Here is a 22,453-nt window from a genome sequence, read left to right as displayed (position 1 = left end):
ATTGCAAATGCTTAATGGTAGTTGATCCCACCAAGACCAAACAAGTTATATGAGGTATTCTTCACATTGGGGTCTCTTTTTTCCATTTAATAAATAGAATCACCATGAACAAAACGGTTTCTGGTATATATTTAGGTTATGTTTGCATGACGTTAAAATGTGCATGCTGGTGTGAAACTTGGAAATGTAACAAAAAAGCTCAAACAGAAGAGGCCCAGATGCTTTTTTTTTTACAGCACTGTATATTCTGTGATTTCATATGGCTGTGTGCATCTGTATTTGTGTGTGTGTGTGTGTGCGTGTGTGTTTGTGTCTCAGCATGACCTGTGTGGTAAACTTAACACGGTAAGGCCTCAGGCATGTGTTAGCCTCCTCAAACCCTTTTAGCTTTGTGTGTTGCTGACCATGCACACTTTAATCATGGAGCTGCTTACTCCAACCTGCCTGGTGATGGATCCCAACTCCATGGCTATAATTTCCTTCCTGGGGTGTGGGAAGAGAGGCGGGTGTGTTGTGGCTGAAGGGTGTCGGACATGGGGCCACTGAGTCTGCAAGGAAAGTGTCCCTCTTTGAAGTTGCAACATCAAGTCATAATGCTGGATCTTTTTATTGGAAGGAAACTAGATAGGACCACGAATTACATGTTTTTTTTTTAGTTAGTTTACATTTGGAACTTTACTAGGAGACAGCAAAGAACGAGGAAGATGTTTAAATAGTGTTTGAATCATTTGATATCTCAACCCACAAAAGCACAATACTGCAAGGTGCTTCGCATTAAAACAATCTATCTCGTGTTTTGGTTAACTGGAAGGTGTTAATGGCTCAACATCAAAAGATTTACAATATGTGACCTCTAGAAAGGCTTTGAATTTCTTATCAAGGGCATAAAAACTAAAGTGTAAAGAAAAAAGATAAGATAATCTTTTAGCGGTTCATAATGCACACGGCATGGCAGTTGTGTATTTGAACAGTGGGTTGTAAAACTTTTAGCAAATGAATATTTTGCCCCAACTGATCAGATGATCATAAAAGAACAGATTTATATAAGTTGCTGTGGAGAAATGCATGGAGAATCGACTTGTCACGGCTTTCAGTGGGAAGGTGTTGTCTGAAAGTCTCTCCAATCTCCTGCTCCACTGTAAACGGCACCGTCTCGCGTCAGCTTTGCTACGCTATATGATTATCTGAGATCTTTATTTCATGTGTGAAAACGATCCCCTTTGAAGCTTCACTCAGAGGCAGTGCGTTGCTTCACCACCTCACATCAACACCTTCTATCTTGGCTCCATCTCGGGGCGTCATGTTTTACTGCTACGTGGCGCTTTGAATGAGGCTGTTTAATGTTGCTGGAAGGTGAGGAGTGCTCTCGCTTAAAGAAGTGGGAGAGGAGCCAGGAGCCAGGTCTAAACTGCTGCTTGATGATAACTCATGGTGCTTTTTTTTCCTCCCCTCCCTCCTTGGGCTACATCAATACTCTTACCACACTTTGTAGGATGGGCACCACTTCAGATTCCAAGGGTCATGTCGATCAGTCCTTTGGATTTACCACTGGTGTATCTCGGTTTACTCACTTCCTCTCTTGGGTAGTTCTGTGAGGAATTGCAAACCGATAAGCTAATTTACAACTGTAAGCCTAATGAGTTATTTGTGTTGCTTTATAATGTTGGGACTTCACGTGCATCTCATCTATATTAAAAGCCGCATGCAATACACTGTTTCTTCCATTAATAAGACAGAATCAATCAAAATTATTTTATTTGCTAAGTGTGGGAGATTTATATGGCTCAGAACACATTCACAATGACAGCTTCAGTGTACATGAAAGACTGCACGTCTGCTTGTTTTAAAATTGTTTTCACTGTGTTCTGGCTTTTACCTCATAGTAGTTATATAAATAAAGTTCCTATCCAACAATGGGGAAAAATGTAAAAACAAAAAGCATGAAAGATTAAAGCCAGAGCGATGACCTTACATTTGGCATGAAAGACATAGGCATCAATTCATAAAACCTTGGCCAAAAACAAAAGTAGTAGCCAGAGTCTCCAACTTGAATCTGTGTTTATAAAATGTATATTCATGTGGTCGTTTATGTAGCTTGGAGGAGGAAGTTATCAAAAAAGTATGACCGCAGTAACTTGGAGATCTAATAAGCCAACACCCCATGGAGGGATTTAAAAGCGCCCAGCTTGCCTGAGACTCCCCACAGATGTCTGCATGTGACAAAACCTGTAATTCAAAACGTTTGAATTTTGGCAGCATTCAGAAAAAAACATAATTTGTTTTATAAGCACTTCTCCACTTTGAAAGCCAATCAAAATGCAGATTTTGATTTATCTTTTTATCTTTCATACTATAATTTTTTTTTTAGGTTTTGTGATTGTGATGATATAAACACTTTAAACACTGACATATGGTTCTGTGGCTTCACACATCAGTAGGTATTTTTTTCCCCCACAACGTAGACATGAAAAACATCTAAGTGCACCTTGGAATATCTTTAATGTTTACTTTCAGCATCTTTAATCCTGTCTTTTTCATTTGGTTTTGTGAATGTCAGCAACCCGAGCAAAACAGACATATTTGTCGATTGTCCCTGTTACTTTCCCTATCTTGTCACTTTGAGTTAATATCGGTTCTTCTGCAATCATCACTCTCACCGTTACAATCCCGAAGGTGTATTCTTCCATGGGGTGGAGGACAGAGCAGGAGGCACCAGGCTGCAGCCTTAATGAGATTTTTCCTGGGTTTTGATGGAATGCCAGTAGTGCTGCCATTGCTCCCGAGGCCTGCCTCCACTGAGCCCTGGCGCGCGATCAGGGGGAGCTGTCGTCGGCCGCATAAATTGTCAGCCTGTGTGGTGGGTCATGGAGGCAGACGGCGTAGAGACTGAGAGGCCTTGTGGGACTTTCCCACAATCACACACAAGTACATATTACTTGCACTTTAATATACCCTTTTGGTTCAGTGACAGACTCAAAGAAGAAACTTGGCCCACTGGAACCGTGTCTGCATGACATAAGTAAGGCTGAGCTGGGAAGGCGCTGGAAGCAACTTTGTGTCCTAACTCACTCAGTCTGTTTCCTGCCAGTATGTGCTAGATGCCTGTCTCACTTTCTGTTTCACTCTCAATGCGGACCAAGTGAAGCTTAACAAGTTAAAGCTAATGTATTCAAGGAGTTAACTTTACGCCGAGCTAGGGCTACACTGTGTAACACAAATATATTGCAGCATCAGTGTGGACAATAATAATATTGGGAAGGACTGTTTGAACTGCAATAATTGGAGTGATGATTACACTTTGCATGGCAGTGTAATATTCAGCCTAATTGACTGCCTCACAGCAGTAGATATCCACACCTGGCAAATATTACAGTTTCCAAGAAACTAAAAGTAACGAGAGCTTGAAGTATAGAAAATATGGATTTATCCCAAGTTTACAACTTGGAATATTTAAATAATAACAAACTGAAACATGTTTTCAGGCCTGACGATCGTTTTAGTTCCTGGGTTGTGAATGGCACTGATGCCCCAAGGTCAGTAAGAAGGTCCAGGAATAAATTACTTTCCTTGAAGGGAGTTTAACTATTTCAGAACACAAGGAGGAAATTCCTTGTTATGAGTCCCTGAAGAGGCTCTGAAGAATCCGCAGACCATTAAATGCTATGTCTGATTTTAGCTGGTCTCCAGGGCAGTGAAGAAGAGTCAGTTTGTGCCCTGAACCCTGCACCTCTGACCTAAATGACTCACTGCTGCAGGTTTCTTGACCAGACCTATTATAAATTTGAAAAGAAAAAAAAATGGCAGAGACCTATAGAATTAATCTTTGAAACTTTTTTGTACCAGAATTGATCTCTGTCATCCATGTTACTTTGCAAAAATATTGTGCTTATTATACACAAACACATATTGTATGCATGTACCTAAAATGCATGAATTGATAAACTTTTTTGTGTGAACCATGGCTATACTGATTTTGATCATTTAATCTGAGGGCTATGAGTATGTATTTACCTTACTTATATTCTATTCTACATTTATGTATGCTTTTTAAACTAAAGCAGATAAACATTGACCAATGCATCTGATTGCAATTTAGCCCAAATCAGATGTTTCTGGGAAAATGCAGTTGTGTCGTCAGGCTAATTGTTCAGTTTTTCTTTGTCCCTGACTAAACAGATTCTAAACATTTTTTAAATCAGCATCGCTAAAGTTATAATAATTTGGAATAATTAGTAATGATGATAGTATTGTAATCCACTAATTACCAACCAGGTCAGGGTCATTCCTGCAATAAAAGCTGGAGAAGGTAAAAAACAACACCTTATTTGAGATTGAGTTGAAGCTGCAAGCACTACAAATGCATCTCAGTTGCTTGCTTTGTTGCATCAGCCCTTAAGCCTTCATACAGCATTTTTCTATTCTCTGACTGAGGCCACCCACAGCGCTACACTGTGGCCACCATCACACTCAGAAGGAAAGAATAATAATGTCTGACCTCCTACTTCTCTGCATCCCACAGAGATTTCCTCTCACGCTGACACATATACCAACATTTATATGATGATAACACTGGCTTTGTGAATATATGGCCATTCAAGGACACAGCTTATGTATTTAGAGGTCACCTTACCTTAATTTTCAGTGGCATAGGCCTGTTTATTTTGGAGATGTACTCAGCAGTCAGTTGGTAGAATCTTTCAATGAATAAGACTGGAGGATTATTTCATTTTGGTAACAATGAAATACTTTACGATTGCAAAAGATGCAACTGCTGTAGTTGACTTAAGATTAACTTTTATTTTAACAAATTGCATTGTGAAGAGATATGATACACTATTTTTGATCAGTCACTGAATATATTCTCTGTTTATATTTAGGTACAGCCTTTTGCCTTAAATAACACATATTCACTGCAGTGCCTTATAAAAGTATTTGCACCCCTTGAACCATTATACGTTATGTTATGTCAGAATCCCAGCAACACATATTTACTTCTGGGTTTATATGTTTTAAATCAACAGAACGTAGTGTGTCGTCTTATGGTTATGATGTATAATTTTCTGAATTATTTACAAATAAATATCTGAAAATTCAGTCTCCTTTTCACAAACACTTACAAATACAATCTGTAACCATTTTCCTTCAGAGGTCACCAAGTCTGCCTTTGGGAACTTTCATCTCAGTGTAAATAAAGGCCTTGAAGGTTTGTTGGAGAGAATTTGTGAATAAACAGCATCATGAAGAAGACCAAGGAACATAGCAGACAGGTCTGTTATGGAAAAGTTAAGTTTTGAACACAACAGGAGGAGGTGCACAGAAGCCGTAGAGAGCCACAACCCTAAGGAGAGAATCTATTGACTGGACAACTACTAGTTGTGCTCTCCAGAAATCTGGCCTTCATAGAAGAGTGGCAGGAAGAAAGTCATTATTGAAAGGAAGGAACAACAAGTCTCATTTGCATTTTACCACTTGCCATGTATGGGACACAACAAACATGTGGAAGGTGATGCTTCAATCTTTTTTTGCCTACAAGCAAAACATGGTATGTGTGCTGGAAAAGTAATGTTGCACATAGCCTTAAACGAACATTCCCACTGTGACATGTGCCGGCGGCTGCATCATGCTGTGGGGATCCTTATTTTCTTCCGCATGGATCATACGGACAGAGCTACAATGGAAACAGAGGTCAAATTTATCCAAATAACAAGTCCACTAAAAAGCTGTGACACACGTTTTAAATAGCTGTAGACAGAGGCTCTGCATCCAATCTGAGCTGTTTCACAGGGAATAATGGGTAGACGTTCAGTGTATAGCTGGTCAAAGCTGGTAGAGACATACCCTAAAAGAAGATGCACCTGCATTTGAGGCCACAGGTGTTTCTGCAAAGTATTGCACATGCATGCTTAGGCACTGCTGTTCATCCACCAATCTGCATCTAGGGCTCAGAGACAGTTTGTATGCATTAGAAATGTTGCTGGTAGATATTTGCCCATGTGTGAATGTTGTGCGGTTGTCAGCATGTGAGTAATGGTTTTTCAACCAAATGACTGTAGCGCCACATGAATACCGGAGCGAGATATTTTCCACCGCTAAGCCTGGGGATCACATGTCCCTCCAGTCTCTGCGGTATGCACCAACAGGCATGGGGTCCCGAGTGAGGATAAAAACAAACCCCCCTGGCCGTATCCCTCGATTATGATAGTGAACCACAGAAATAGCCCCACTACCGGACGGCTCGCTCAGAATCCCCTACACAGTCAGAGACAGCGATTTAGATGCTTCTATCGTAATCTGAAATCTAACTGCCAGTCTTGTGCTCATTTTGTTGCAGCCCTGCAATTACCATGCCTTTAAACTTTCCACTGCTGTTTAAGCTCAGCACACAGTTGTCAAACTTTGTTCATATATAGATATCCAAAAGCTGTAATTTAAGTGCTGGCATTTTGCCTGTGATGGAAAGCAACTCTTTGGAAATGCCGATTTTTGCTCTTTGTTCAACAGAAATATGTTGACCTTTTGTGTCAAACTGATGTTGTATGTCTTCTTCTTTCTTTCTGTCTCCGTAGGACTCATTGGCTGAAGCATGTGGTGAAGGGATCATTGATGGACGCTATCGTTTAGAAGGTAAGCCTGATTTTCATGGAAAGCACATAACTCATTTAGCTGATTTAGCTCATATTTCTGCTTTAATCCTGTTCTGTTGTGGTTGGTTTGAGTTGAATTTTACATAGTTGCTAGTTTATTTAACTTAGTCTCTTTCACACCACTCCCTGTCCACTCTCCGATGTCGGCGTTTTGCCTCCCCTCTTACCCTCTTCACAAACACCTTCACCTCTTATCTGCCCCTCTCCAGCAGTTTTAGGCAGAATGATTCAGTTCCTCCATATTTTTCTTGGATCTGATCCTGGATTAAGAGCTCTGGGTGGAGAAAGTCTCCCTGCCATTTAAAGACAGTATTGGACGTGAGGCGCAGGCTGATATCAACCATTTAACGAGCTCGGCCCAGAATTTGGAGGAAAAGGAAAATAAATTTCACTTTGATTTTAGTTCAGCTTCACTGTGTTGTAGCAGAAAGAGGAGAGATAATGTGTCTTGGCCAAAGCTGTCCTCCCTTGAAGACAGATGTTACTAATTGGACTATACTGCTTTATTCATCCTAGGCGATTAATAGCCTAAGTGAGAATCTGGGAAGTTTTCTGACCTCTTAAAAGTCTCAGTCAATCAATCAAGTATGGCTTGATACTAGTAACCAGCCCATACCAAAATGTAAGTTGTCCAATGACTTGTTGCTTTAAGAAATGAAATACAACACTTGTGACATAGCAAATAACGGTTAGTCTCCTAGAACATAAAGGCAACTATAAAGAATCCCTAATAACCCCTGAATAAATTACGCATAGCCTAGTGATGTTTAAAAGTTGAACAAGTGAAAAAATTAATAAGAAAAATACAGAAAACCAACGCAAAAGCACAAGCAGAGCAGATGAAAGACTTTTTTCTTGAAGGTGCAAGTAACCACGTCCAGAGAAATTTTTGGGAGGAAATTAAAAGAGAAATTTAGGGCAAAAAAAATAAATAAATGTAAAAACATGAGACGAAGTCAGAGATAAAAGAAGCCAATGAATACTTTACATCAGCACTACCTGCATTCTTAAGCAAAAACTCTTTTTAAATATATATTTTTTAAATTATTTTCTGTGCTTTTTGAAATTGAGAGTTAGGTTAGAAAAGCCTTTTTAAACCTTGTTTAGGATTATAAATTACAAATAGACTGAAAGCATGTCAGCACACTGTGTTTGACACTCAAGAATAGTTAAGAAACTCAGAGATTGTTGGGGGGAAAAGAAGTTATGTTTTGGAAGAAGCTGCTCCAGTGCAGGACATTTTTGTAGTACTTTGCCGCTGCCACGTTTTATAAGACCCAGCTATGTGTCTAACACGGCATTTCAGATCCACTGACTCCTCATAGTACATGGCAACTCTCCCAACCCGTCGGTGTTCATGCGTGTGTGTGAAAAATAGTCCTGCACTTGTGTCAAAAGTGCGGCGGGTGCCAGCCTCGGCTGTTCTCGACTCGCCGCTCGGATCTGATGTACGGCCAATTCCTTGGCAGCAGCTTCACTTGTAAAAGGCCGACTTCTGTCTGTGATGGAGAAGGGGTCAGAGAAGGAGTAGGGTGATAGCAGATTACTGTTACTCCTCCCGGGAATTTCATTAGCCTCAAGATAAGTATCTCCTCACCATATTGAGCCTGCCACCGAACAGATTTACCCCGTCGCACAATGTTCCTTTTGAACGCCTCAAAAAAATCTGACAGAATGGACCCCAAATGTTGCTCCTCTACAAAAAGTTGGCTAAAGCTCCCTAGGATGAAGCCTTTGGTTTCTGGCATACTCCCCTGCCCAGGTCCGCTTTGATCTTCGTTGGATCACGGGGAAAGAAATTGGTCTGTTGTGTGCGCTCTATTGGCGAACAAACAGTGCTTCAGATTTGACTTGGCATAATTAATTAATGATTCTATTTTACAGCTGGTCTGATCCTCTTCCAAAAGGTTTGAGAATGGAACTTCAAAGTGCGGCAGGAGGAGAGGGTGGGTGGGAGGGGCGTGGTCTGTGGGTCTTTAAGGGTGTATGCTGCCTGCATTTACCGTGAAAGAACTGCATGGGTTTCTAATTCACGTTATATGGAGCTGATGAAGTTGCCATGACTGAGACAAATCCGCAGAAGAAAAGGAAATCTGCAGGGGTCGAGCCTGAAAGAGTCTGCTTAAGCGTAGCTCATGGGGGCTTGTGAAGACGCCTGCATGTATGTCCCAAATATGTGGCCTCAACTATCAAACTAACACCAGATTTTAAAGCAGACCAGAATATTTTGCAGCATTAGTTCTGAGCCAAGCTCCAACCATGATGGAGAACCGTGAAATTGACAACAACCACCACAATATTTTCATCAACCAACATGGCAATCCATGTGAATAATCCAATAGTACGCCACAATAATCCGTCATTGCTGACATGGCAAAATTAATCACGAACCCCGCTTAGACAAAATATGCATTATTTCACTCCCCGTTCACAAAAAAATAAATATTTGGAAGGGATTTCAAACAACATGTCTGGTCTCAGTCTTAAAATCATTCATTGTTCTGATAAGAACCAGGGTGACAAACACATTGCTGATTTAATTCAGGTTATTTATATAGTGGCAAATCACAAAACGGCATCTCAAGGAATATTTAAATTCAATTCTATTGAATCATACAGACAGATTGGTTAAAATATTTTCTATTCAGGGAAACCCAGCAGATTGCATCCAGTCATTGACTTGTAGCATTCACTCCTACTGCATGAGCGTAAAGCGACAGTGGTCCGCCGCCTGAATTGCTGTTGACTTTGCAGCAATCTCTCATACCGAGCATGCAGGTAGCGACAGTGGAGAGGAAAACTCCCCTTTAACAGGAAGAAACCTCCAGCAGAACCAGGCTCAGTGTGAACGGGCATCTTCCACGACTGACTGGGGGTTTGGGAAGACAGAGCAGAGACACAAAAAGAACAAAGAAGCCGTGATTCATGGGTACTTTCTAAGTCAGAGAAAAGTAAAAGTGCAATGGCAGTACTAGCTCGTTCCACCAGTAGCTACTGTATGTCTAGGAGACGCTGAAAGATCTGGTGTCCTTTCTTGATAAATTATTCAAATGTTCAACTTAGTGATGCATTATTATACCATAACCTGATCATCTGATCTGTTTTTTATGGCTTTGGGTCGGCCTTTCTTCAATGTTGGTTTACAGTGACACATCTGCCGTTGTGGCAGTTGGCCCCATCTGTATGGGTGTGAGTTTGTCAGGGTCATTTGCTGTTTCTCCTGTTGCTTTATTTCTGTGGAATTTTTTTGCAAAGAAGATAGGGTTTTTTTTTGAGCTTATCAACATAATGGTTAGAAAAATGTCAGCTAACGACTGCAAATACTTGTAAAGCAATATAATTATATATTTAGTTGTGTTTCTCTTATTTATTTAAGGTCGATCTGGACAATACAGGTAATAAAATAATCACAATCTTTTTGTGTATTGAATGAATTTGATAATTATCCCAATACAGTTTCAAATTAACAATCTAGTTTCTTAGATTGCATATTTTTCTATACAAACTGAACGATTACAGAAAAAAAATTACCTAAGCACAAGTTCTTTAAGTACTGTGGGATAGGTACAAAGAAACCCGACACGCCAGTTTATATCCTCATGACAACTACAACAGGCTTAATTCGAAGGCATCTGGACTTTCACTCAGTTTTTTGTGAATGCATTTTGTCGCCTTTCCAGGAATCTTTGTCCATTCTGGGTGCTGGAGTTTGAGCAACCTGGAGTTTTGGAGCTGTTGTTTTTAAGCACATGGAGGCCAATCCTCCAAGGAGCGTTCCAAGTCAGACGACCAGCCCATCCTTCCCCTGGTCATTAGAATCTGTGGTTTGGTGAATCCTGATCAGACCACTTGTGTAATTTCTTTTTCAGTGCCGAGTAAAGATTAACGACTTTTAACTACGACATGTAAGTCCTAGTTAACACTTCTACCCCGTGTTAAGCTCACTTCACTGGTTGCCAGTTAATTTTAGGATTCATTTTATAATTCTTTTATATGTTTTTAAGTCTTTAATTGGCCTTCCCCCAAGCTGTATCTCTGAGCTCCTACATCGTTATGTACCGCCCCGTTCTCTCAGGTCAGCTCATCTTTTACTCTTGTCAGTGCCAAGAACCGAGCTCAGAGTGGACCGTGCTTTCTGTGGAACCGGTCTCAAACTCTGGATTGATTCACCGCTGTATACCAGGCAGGCTTCCTCTTTAACCATCTTTAAGTCTTATTTGAAGACTCGTCTTTTTACCTTGGCTTTTAATGTTCAAGAGGATGTTGGTGTTTGTTGATTTTATGCCATTTTTTTTGGTTTATTTTCCTAAATAGTTTTTTCTATCAATATTACTGAATTTAATGCTGTTTATATTTGATTTTTTTGTATAACCCTTTGGCCTCTGTGTGTTTAAAGTGCTGTATAAATAACGTTGGATTGCAATGGATTGAAACTCTTCTCAACTAGCATATATTGATGTACAAAGTCCATTTGCAGTACTGCTTAGAGTGCAAATAAATGCAAGCATAAAGTAATACAAATCAGATTTACACTAATGGTTGCAATTTTTTCTTCATCATGTAAAAGTGGTAGAATAATGATGGCCCCGCATACTTCCTGACAGGCCACATGCAGCGTCTGGTTATTGTGTTTTAATCCTACATTTAGGATTGTTACTGACATTTTCTGTTCCTAGTTAAAATAATAATTGTTTTACAAGCTCTAGTTTCAGATGATTTTTTTACAACTTTGGTACAGTCTGATAGCAACTGCTGTCCTCAATGTTTTTAGAGACAAGTTTTGGTTTTGCCTTTTTAAGTTTGCCCTCCCCACAGTAATCACGATGATGCATTAAGAGTGAAACAGAGGGGCTTCCTGTTCAATGTGTGCCTTTTGCATACCGTTCATAGCTGCACCATTTATATTTAATAACCAGTTGCTGTGTTCTGTTGAGCTTCAGGCGATCGCATTATTTTAGTTTTTTGTCACATGTCGTTCGAGTGAGAAATGTTGAGCTGAAAGATGTCAATATTTGTAAATAAAAATGTTATAAAGATGTATAAAAATAATTGTGGTTAAAGTGAATGCTGTTGTCATGTAATTACAAGGTTGTGGGTTTGGTTCCAGCTATTTACCCCCCTTATCTCGATTTGTCCCTGAGCAAGACCCTTAACCCCAAGTTTTTGTGTTTGCTGGGTAACATGGCTCTAATGTAAATCTATTTTTGAGGGGTCAGCATGACTAGGAAAGCCTTGTATATTAATGTAGCCCATTTACCATATGTTGGAGCCACAACATTTTCATGTAGAAAAAATTCAGAAGAGCCCTTGAAGACAGTTGATGGTCTTTTATGCTGGGCAACAAAAAAAAAAAATCATGTTAAATAGCTGTTTTTAACTAAATGACTAAAATTGTTGCTACTCCTAATAACCCCTTCAAAATAAGTGTAACATACTCTTTCGGTTCATGCTTTACTTTTTTAATTTTAAGGTTTACCTTCCCCACAGGGACCCATTTCTTTTAGCAACTGCCCACAATTCTGGTCAGGGACCCATATTTGTCTTGCTGCAACACACATTGAGCATTATAGTAAATGAGGTAAAGAAAGCTTCATTTTCATAACATCCTTTAGATCCACTAGATGCCGGCTGCATCTAACATCACAAAACCAAAGGTGCAGTTTGCTTTACTAGAACTTTAGAACCACAAATTTATAGGCAACAACATATCAGGTGGGGTTAACAAAGGATGAATATGTGAAAAAGAACCTCATGCTTACTGTCAAGTATGGTGGAGGATCATTAATGCTGTGGGCTGCTGTCTCTTCTCTTTTCTAACCATGTTGGTTGAGTCTGAAAGACCAGAGCATTTTAAATAAAAATTGGATGGATTCTGCCAAATTAACACAGAAATATTTCAACAGACACAACATAAACCTTCTATGGTCATCACAGTCCCAAAATATAAATCCCAAATGGTTTTATCTTTATCCTTTTTAGGTTATACCTCACATGAAGCATTGATTTGTCTATTCGTTAATCCATTCAGTATATTTGTATATATTTCTATTTATTCTGGAACCATAAATGCCTATTTAATATTGGCAGAGGCAACTGAAGGGAGGCGCTGGAGTCACTTTCTTGAATCCTGAAAGTATTTCAATTTGATCCCACTCCATCTGAGATCATTCTGCTCTGATTGCTGATAAAAATGTTTTTGAACCATGAGAGCCAAACTCTGCTTTGATTTTTCTGCAGCCTTTCTGATGGGATCGTTAACACTGTAAACAACCACACATTCTGTACACCTGAGCAGCTCAGAAACACCAAAGTAATAACTTCTGATTTGCATGTTAGATTGGTGTTGCTTAGGGGTGCCGTCAAAGTGAAGACCCCCCAAAGATTGTTTCTGCTTATAAAATACATATAAAAAAAAAAAAATGGTCAAACATTTTTGCTGTACCCCGCCTCTTGGCCATTGAAATGCCGGAGATAGGCACCAGCAACCCTCGCGACCCCATGAGGGATAAAGCGAGTAAGAAAATGGATGGATGGATGTATTTTTGCTGTAAGGGTGACGTTAAGATGTACCACATCTTAATTTCAGCTGCCAAACATGGAAGCATGAGCTTACAAGTAAAACTAGAAAGCGACCACATGTCCTCAGGTTAAGACTGCACCTACCGTTTCTGTCTTCAGGCGCTGCCTTTTATCTTTGCGCTCCTGGGTTCACTCTCTCTCTCTCTGTTGGTGTGTGTGTGTGTGTGTGTGTGTGTGTGTGTGTGTGTGTGTGTGTGTGCATGTGTTGCTGTAGTGGCTCTACCCCCGGAGAAGACAGACAGCTGCTGCGTGGAGGAGAAGATGCAGGAGCGGGACAGCCGGTCTCCCGCAGGGCCACAGAAGCAGCTCCAGTTTGAAGTGAGTGTCAATGCAGAGCGGGACGTTTATCACTCCCCCCTGCGGGTAAAACTGGGGCGGTGGCAGGACACGCACAAAACTACCCACTCACAGGCACGCTGTTTGAAACTGAGCTTTGTGCTCTGCTGTTTCAGGAAGTGGAGTGTGCCGTGTCTTTGGAGGAGGATAACAGACAGGAGTGGACCTTTACCCTCTATGATTTTGACAACAACGGCAAAGTTACTCGAGAGGTAATCCGTTTCTACTTAAAGCAGCTAAAGATGAGCATAATGCAAGTGCACCTCAATGAATTTAATTTTTTTTTAATATTTTACTTTGAAAACCAAAATATAACACATGAAACAGTTATATATTTAAAATGTTTATTTCTGTGCATTTTGATGACGATGGCTCACAGGTAATGAAAAACTGAAAATCTAATTATAAAATAAAAATATAATTTTTATATTATAACAATAAGAAATATGGTTTTATTACGGAAATATGTTATGACCATGTTAGTGACAGCAGTCCAGGAAACAATGATTGACTCACATCAAAAAGAGTATATGTAACAAAAGGTTATTTATGAGAAGGTGTTTGTTCACAGTGTGCTATATCCCAGCACTAATAATGGAAAGTTGAGTGGAAAAGAAAGGTATGGTAGAAAAAGGTGCAATAGGCATTGACTACTGCTAAAATTGGTCTTCAAAAGCCATAAGCACACATAACCAAGACACAGGCTGGAGTTGGGGCAGTGAACCTCCTTAAATAAGGAACTATACCGCAAAATATGGCGACACTCAATATTAATTTTCAAACATCACTTTCTTTTATTTGAAAAAAAGTCAGTGGCATTTAAAGAATCAACATCCAAACATTTCTTGGAAAATAAAGACGTCCCTGTTATTTATTAACACTTAACCACCCCCAAATAAAACAAAGCTAGAACAAAAGTCAAATTATGTCTAGCCAAGCCTCAGCACCTACGAGGCACCATGTTGCCTGTGTCTGCTTGGTGGAGATCTAAGAAACAGTCTCAAAAGGTTTTTTTTTTTTTAGAACAATTTGAAACAGTGAATAGAGCCAGTAGCTTTTCTCTGTGTGGTTGGTTGTGCCGTTTTTTGGCAGTGCCTGTGGCTCGTGAGACGGCAGACGGTGACTTGGTGGGGAAGAAAAAGCTTGCTCCTCTACTACGGTGCTTTTATTAGTTACTTCACTGAAAAAAGCAGTAAAACAAAACAGAAATGACAGAGGAAGCATTTATTCTATTGTTTGATTTTTAAGTGTTTACTTGATTTGTGTATGGCACCAGGATGGAGCCAGCACCTGAACAATTTCAGAGCAGCACACGGAGTACATTTCAGTAACCCAAGTCTGTGCAGAAAAGGCTTAATTTTGAGAAAGTTAATGGAAAGGTCTTTTGAAACATTTGTGATGAAATCCCCTTTTCCACCGTTCTGAAAGTCTATAAAAGACACACACAGGCCCACAGCCTCACAGATCACCTGAAGAAATTCCCTTTGCTCTGATTTTGTAGATTAAAATTATGGATAAAAAAAAAAAAAAAAACTGGAGCAAGTTCTCGCTGTACCCTTCTACATGCACCTGAATTTTTCTGACTTTTTGGAAAGTGTACCCAGATTTTGCTCTCTCTGTAGATGGACTCAAGTTATCTAATTTCCTCGAGTCTGAAACAGAGTTCTTAATAGGGCTGGGCGATATAGCCAGTATCACAGTATATTGAGCATTGCACCTCGATAACAAAAAATGGACGATAACCCTTGATCCATGTTATCAAACAATGCGGTCTAGTAAAGTTTATTATTCAAATGGGTTAAAGTTTTCTGCGTAAGGAAATCCATAAGATTGCATGGAGTCGCTGACTTGCAGCAATCCCTTTTGGGCATGAATGTAGCAACGGTTCTGGTAAAAGGTATAAGTATAAATAAAGTATTAAAAAGTAAGATCCCAAGCTTTAAACATCTTAGGGAGCAGCTCAGTTCACTTTGTGTAAATGGACAACTGTAAACTTACCGAAACATGAGCGTCCACTAAAACATATAGTGTAGGTAAATCCAAATCCATTTTTGAAATAACGTATATTTAAGAAAACAAATTGTTGTTTGGCACGGAGAGTATTAATCTTGAGAAGCAGCTGAGAGCCTCATGGTGACTCTGGTGGAGCTGCAGAGATCCAAAGCTCAGGAGGAGGAATCTATCAACAGGAAAGCAATCAGTTATAATTGGGAAGGAAAAAAGCAATGAAAATGATTATTTCCCTTTTACCCCGAGTCATGTAGGGGACACGGTTAACATGTGGAAGAACATGATCAATTGTATAAAGCACAACAAGTGAGGGGGTATGTACATATATGAACAAATATGCATGCCAAATTTCTCAGGCTTTTATTTGTAAAAACATTTTCTGAAGTAGGCGTTATTGGTCTATCGCATTACATTCCGATAAGTTTAGGGGGCATTGACATTTTTCCAAGGCACTTTCAGATCTGGCGGCTCTTTTCTCCTACAGGACATCACCAGCCTGCTCCACACCATTTATGAGGTCGTGGATGCCTCCGTCAACCACTCCCCCGGCAACAGCAAGACGTTACGAGTCAAGCTCTCCGTCGCTCCAGACTCAAGCCAGCGGTGGAGGAGCTGCGCTCAGGGAGCGACAGGTAAAGCGCACGTTAACTCAGTGTGGGGCAGCGGCTGAGAAAAAAGGGGCATTGTGAACCTCCATCTACGCATCCGCGCTGACAGCTCACTAAGACGTGTTTGTTGTCATGCAGAAAGGCGGCCGCTTCAGGCCTGTCAAAGCTTTGTTCCTTGGAGTCTCTGCGTCGCTCCATCCCTCCCACTCAATGGGGTTCATTTTTAATGATGGGGGGGTGACTGCGTAAAGAGAGAGTGCTCCCCTTCCCTCCCTTGCCGCCTTCAAATAATCTAAAAGAAACCTTAAGAGATGTGCCAAGTCCTTTTGATAACCACAGCCATTTTTCTTTTCTGTTGTGCTCCCCTTTTTTCCCTCTCTTCTCCCCCTCTCTTTGTCCTCCTTTCTCAGAGCTGCAGGGAAAATATAGCAGCGTTCAACGTAACTTTCCTTCCTGACGACTTGGCAAACAAGTAGTCAGAGGAAAATATCTCAAAAAGTATATATTCCTGAGTGTTTGCGTCCTATTGTTTTGCCTATAAATATCTGTCAGGAGATTCAGACACCGGAAGCTTTGAAAATATTGCCTTGATGCTAATTTCAAATCGTATCAGATCCCACATCCTAATAATACTATTTCTGAAACCGGCGTGGTTTTTATGGTATTCTGCTCTTTATAAAAGGCTGGGAGTTGAAAATAGAATAAATGAAGCACTGTTGTTTTTCCTTGTCTATAGATCTTCAAAGTGAAACCCTAAAACAAAGGTTGCTTTCTTCTGGGTCTTGTGTGGTTGGTGTCGTGTGTGTGGGTGTGGGTGGTTTCTCTGCGTTGCTCCCTTTGGTAATAGCCCCCTGTTTCTTTGTGCATATCAGACACGTCCTACTCCAGAGAGAAAAATGACAAGTTCATTGAAGACCCCAAGAGTACAGACAAGAAGTCTCGGGCGCTCCTCAGGTAATCCCTGCTCCTGGTGAAGTTACCTTCTGGTCCTTTTGATGTCTGTATGATGTTGAGATCCTACATGTGCATCTCAACACATTTGAATATCATCAAAAAGGAATTTTTTTTTCATAATTCTGTTGAAAAAGTGAAACACACACACATTGTGATTAAAAATTTCAATCGCGATTAATCGCATAATTACAGTGATGCCCGAGCATGTGGGAGCCTAAGGGCTCCCACATGCTCGGGTGTACTGTGCGCATACTCTAAGCTACAGTGAAATTAATCGCAACTTAATTGCATATTTTACCTTTGTTTCTGAAAGTCTAAAAGCCTATTTGGGCATTTTAATATGCAATTTTGCAATAAAAGACACTAGTTATAATGTCTATCAAGTACTGTATTTTTTGGACCATAAGGCACACTGGATTATAAGGCGTACAGTGAATTAATGTGTCTATATGTGTCTGTGTCCACATATAAGGCACACTGGATTCAAAGGCGCAAAAAATATTCTTCCCAAGTGAGTAATATCACTCTGCTCCTCCACGTACACAGCTCCCTCCTGAGCGGAAGACTTATCCGTCTCTGTCGGGAGGACAGAGTAGTTGGACTACACTGCCCTGTTTTTAACATAAGGCCAAAATAAACTTAACTTTTATATTATTAACTTACTAGGTTTATTGTTGCTAGCACATACTCTAGGCTGCCTAAGGGCTCCCACATGCTCGGGCGTACTGTACGCATACTCTGAGCTTGGCAGACTCTGCGCTGACTCTCCATTTTACCGTTTATAGTCGAGCGTACTGTTCACTACGTTTCTTGTGGGGAATTCCTACAATTCCCACACTTTCTGCCAGTGGGACAAAGCGACAGAATGTATGGTAAAATGTGTGATTGGCTAGCTGAGCACCGAGACGCGTTTCTTTTCCAGCAGGCTCCCACCGCACCCCTGTCTGTGAAAACAAAGAGGGACTGTGATGCCTCACGTCCTTGAGACAGCCTGCTTGGAGCAACTTGGTGTATCAAGCTTGGTGTCACATATAACAGCTTCCACAGAAGCCATACTAGCTTCTGTGGAAAAGACTTGTGTAGGGTGCCAGTGACTGCTAGAAAGCTGTAAAATGTACACATAAAGTTAATAATAAACATAGAGTTTACATATTCTCCCTGTGCAAGCATGGGTTCTCTCTGGGTACTCCTGCTTCCTTCCACAATCCAAAAACATGACGTTGGGACTGGCGCCCATTGGCCGCTGGAGAGAGGCACCAGTCTCCTCAGGTATAACGGATGGATTAGCTGTAAGCTCTAATTATTAAAAAAACTGAAATAAAAATTACTACACTTGAAAATAAATTACTTTGTTTGTAATAAATCTACATAATGTACAAAAATGTACTTTATCACTTAAATTACTGAATATATTACATTTCATTTCAATTTGGATTAATTGAAAAGCACCTGCATACCTTTTTCTTTGAGGAGATACAATTTTTCTTTTATTTGTTTAAAGAGTTAATGTGTTCTGTAATTTATTTTTTACACCAAAACCTCTGTTGCCTCTCTCTTGTCCATAAACCGTGACTTGAACGTGTGATTTCACCGGTCCCGGCTCTGTAACAGTTGTCCCACCTCTACCTGGTCACACTTGTTTATCTTCTCCAAACTGCTTCCTAATGAGAGGTGCCGCTCATTTCCACAGGCGCCACCACAGTGACCACCACACCCAATCTGGCTGCCAGCGCCACTGTGTGGATGAGAACCTGGAGCGCAGGAACCACTACTTGGACCTGGCAGGCATCGAAAACTACACGTCCCGTTTTGGAACCGGTGAGTGAACCAGGGATCAGAGGGGTGGGGAGGACGGAAGGCTCTTTGAAGCCCGTCATTACTGCGGCACCTGCTTAGAGCCATTAGGTGGGACTACCAGCCCACTGCACACCTTGCCAGTACAAACATTTGGGCTCGGGCGAGCACAATACATCGAGTGTTCGAGGGGAAAGTCCGTCAACAGGACGGGCTGTTGTAAGGGGAAATTTTTAAGCCTAACAAGTTTCAGCCTTCATCTGCTGGTCAGTGATGACATGCCATTATTTTGAAGTTGGTTTTTGTAGGAAAGTGCTAACAGAAACCTTTTCTGTGTCTGGGATCTGTGAGAAGAGGAAGATCCTGAAATTGAGCAGCTTCTGCAGACAACTTTCAGGTTTTCAGACATACAGGTTTTCAGTGGCAATGCCTGTTTGTTTTTTTGAGAGCAAAATTGCACCAAAAGGTCTTAGCTTAACTTAACTTTAGAGTTGCAACACAGCTAAAAATTTCTTCTGTCAATTTTGTAGACTGTAAAGATAAAGTACAAATGTCAGGAAATTCAATCGTGTCTCTTTTAACTAAAGATATTAGGAAAAATCGACAGGAACCAACTTTATCAAGAATTAGATTTATCGTCAGTGAAGCTAAACTTCTCTCAATAGATTTTATTCTTTAAACTACTGCTAAAACAGGAAACTTTGTTAATAGAAAACTGAACAAGTAAATCTTAAACTAACTAAAGATCTAACATTTGTCAAGCGTTTTATGGTCTTTTAGGAATGTAAAAAAGGGAGTTAAATGGCCTGGTTCTGAGTTTGTATACTTACATTATTCTGGAAGGGGAACAAGCTGGAGAAATAGAGAAACCACTGTTTGGAACCAGCTTTGTGGCTCTGCAGGAACAGAGAAACTAGTTATTTTACAAGAAACTGCAACGACTTAAACAACGTTCTTGCTTGCAAGGACATTTCATATTTAATAAGAGCTAAAGTGCAGAATTCCCAGGAAGCCTTCATAGCTCTTTCCCGCTGCAGCACCTTCATTTACTTGGACCCCATACGCAAATACTGACTCGTTATCTCTAGTACTCCTCCATCAAACTTAAAAAAACTAAACCAAAGCATGCTGGGTAGCTGCAATAACTGTCCCCCTAACACAATGTCTACTGAATGGTATGCATTTATATGTAAAATGAAATCATTTTAGTGTTCCCTGGCTGCAAAGCATCAAACAGTTCTGTTTAGGAAATAAAATGTTTGCAGTTTTTAAAAAATATCATCTTTGTCTCTCTGTCACAGCTCCTGCTGCAGAAGCAGTAAAGGTAGAGACGCAGACTCGCTCATCCAACCAGGCCCGTTCTCGCTCACATGAACCAGAAAACGGACATGCCCACTCGCACCACCGCCGGCTGCAGACGGTTGTGGACACCGCTGCTGCAGAGGGCCTTCACCCCGCCCGGCCCAGAGCCCAGGACTCCGGTCGGCACGCAATCCGCTCTCCGAAGACTCATAGTCGCACCCCCCCTGCGCAGAACAGCGGCAGGGTGATCAGGAGTCGAGGCGCCCCACCTCCCCCTGCTCTGCCCACCCAGACGCCCCCCCATCAGTCCGCGGCCCCCTACCGCAAACACAAACAGCGATCCAAGGAGAGCCAAGGCTACCGGGCCTTGGGCTCTCTTGGCTCTCCGGGACCTGTAGTGGAAAAAGAGCAGGTCAGGGACCTGCCAAGTGTGGTGCTCTATGAGGGTGGGCTGGCACAAGTGGTGCAGCGGCATGAACATCACCATCACCATGAACACCATCACCACTACCACCACTTTTACCAGTCCTGAAGCTCTGACTTGCCTGGGACGGCTCAGCGCCCCTGCATGGACGCAAAGAACCAATCCGGCCAGCAGACACTGACTGCAGCGAGCTGCACCTGGCAGCACAGGCACAGGACATGAGGGCGGGGGCCGTTGTGTGCCAGTGCTGGAATGTTAAGTAACCAGCGCTATGAAAATGTTGGTCAGACACACAGAAGCTTTTGGTATGCAGTAGGACAGCGAGTCAGAGCTCATGCTGAGCACTCAGAGTGGAAATCACGCCAAGACTCAGGAGGCTACACGGAGGTGCCCGGCTCAGATGTTTCCAGCTTCTACCCACTGAACTGTACACCTTTAGACCAGCATCCCAACACTCCCCAGACCACTACGTCAAAAGGAAGAGGGCGGACAAGACGAGGCCATGTCTGAAATACAAAAATCTATGAAGGATTATGGCTGACAGGCAAGTTGTGAAAAACGTGCGTCCAAAACCGAACGACTGTGCGCGCACATCTGAGTGTCACGACACTGGTGTCTGTTGGAAAACCACTTGAAGTGCGCTCAGAATTTAAAGCAAGCTCTTAACCATGCAACACACTGTAGGCATAAAGGGGAAGGAAAACTCTCAAACGGTCCTACCTCTTTTTTTTTTTCCGTCTGAATCGTTGTTCTGATGGAAATGTTAAGCAAGCATTCGTTTTCAAAATCACTTTTAAACTTTGTTGAACAAAGATTAAACCTGTCAAAATCTGCAGCTCTGAAGACTAGAAATTCTTCTCTCATTTATCAACCAATATTTGCTGTACATAAAGTATTTATACTGTCATCATGTAAGCTTGATCCATGTATTCATTGTGGAAACCATTTTACTATGACCACTAGGAACGTCAGAAGAACATGCATTTGACTCCTGCCTCTGATTTTCCTTCATTTCCTCTCTCTTTTAACTCCCCCCCCCTCAAATTTAAAAAAGTGATAATGTCTATTACTCAAATCCAAAAGTCAAGATGTGGAAACAGACCCTACCCGTTCTGCAGATTTAATGTAAACTTGTTATGTGAGAGGGGGATGTTTTCATCAGTCAAGATGAAGTTTGGCCTATGTGTCATTTTCATTTGTCTTTATATAGTTCTTATATACATAATAGTTTTTATTCAGCATACACAATATTGGCTTTTGACTGTCAGGTTAGTCCATCCCACTGCCACCCAAAAAAAAAAAGAAAAAAGGCTGTGACCCAGGATCTCCCAGCTGCTCCCTGTTTCCACGCCATCAGCCCGTCCGCCAGCTGTCAGCAGGTCTTTCACCGTGCTGCCATGTGTCCTCAGTGCTCAGCTGACAATGCCGTGATGCCGCCGGGCGATGGCTCTCAGCTGTCTCATTCCTCTGGTGCCGAGGAACACTGGAGCCCGGCCTGTAGTCTCCACTGAACCCATAACTCATATCTCACGACTGCTGCTCTGCCAGCAGCAGGTATGTTTCGTCCTGTCCCCTGAAGGCCTAGCACATAGACGCTGAAAGGATCCCAGAGAAGCTGCTGCTGTGAGAGCGTTTTTACCTTCATTTTTGGTCTTATGGGCAAAAAACAACGTGCTGCTGTAGCTTTCTATGCGACCTTACAAAAGTATTCAGAGGCCTTCGTTATTCTTTTCACATTTTGTCATGTTACAGTCACAAACTCAAGCATGTATTGGGATATGTGAGGGATGAACACATGGTTT

The 22,453-nt window shown here is 41.3% G+C and overlaps 1 protein-coding gene across 1 annotated transcript in view; it reads left to right on the top strand.

Moving 5' to 3' along the window:
• Positions 1 to 21,558, top strand: part of LOC105938449 (NKD inhibitor of WNT signaling pathway 1) — a 38,698-nt gene extending 17,140 nt beyond the window's left edge. Inside the window, exons 4-10 of the mRNA XM_012880193.3 lie at positions 6,567 to 6,624; positions 13,438 to 13,541; positions 13,676 to 13,771; positions 16,054 to 16,201; positions 17,050 to 17,131; positions 18,822 to 18,949; positions 20,227 to 21,558. Of these exons, the coding sequence (XP_012735647.2) occupies positions 6,567 to 6,624; positions 13,438 to 13,541; positions 13,676 to 13,771; positions 16,054 to 16,201; positions 17,050 to 17,131; positions 18,822 to 18,949; positions 20,227 to 20,759 (1,149 nt within the window). The 3' untranslated portion in view covers positions 20,760 to 21,558. The remainder of the gene's footprint in view (positions 1 to 6,566; positions 6,625 to 13,437; positions 13,542 to 13,675; positions 13,772 to 16,053; positions 16,202 to 17,049; positions 17,132 to 18,821; positions 18,950 to 20,226) is intronic.
• The last annotated feature ends 895 nt before the right edge of the window (positions 21,559 to 22,453 follow it).

This window comes from Fundulus heteroclitus, chromosome 4 (genome assembly GCF_011125445.2).
Source record: "Fundulus heteroclitus isolate FHET01 chromosome 4, MU-UCD_Fhet_4.1, whole genome shotgun sequence".
In the NCBI taxonomy this organism is placed as follows: Eukaryota; Metazoa; Chordata; class Actinopteri; order Cyprinodontiformes; family Fundulidae; genus Fundulus; species Fundulus heteroclitus.
Note: the sequence above shows the minus strand (reverse complement) of the source record. Positions and strands in the feature narration are given on the sequence as shown.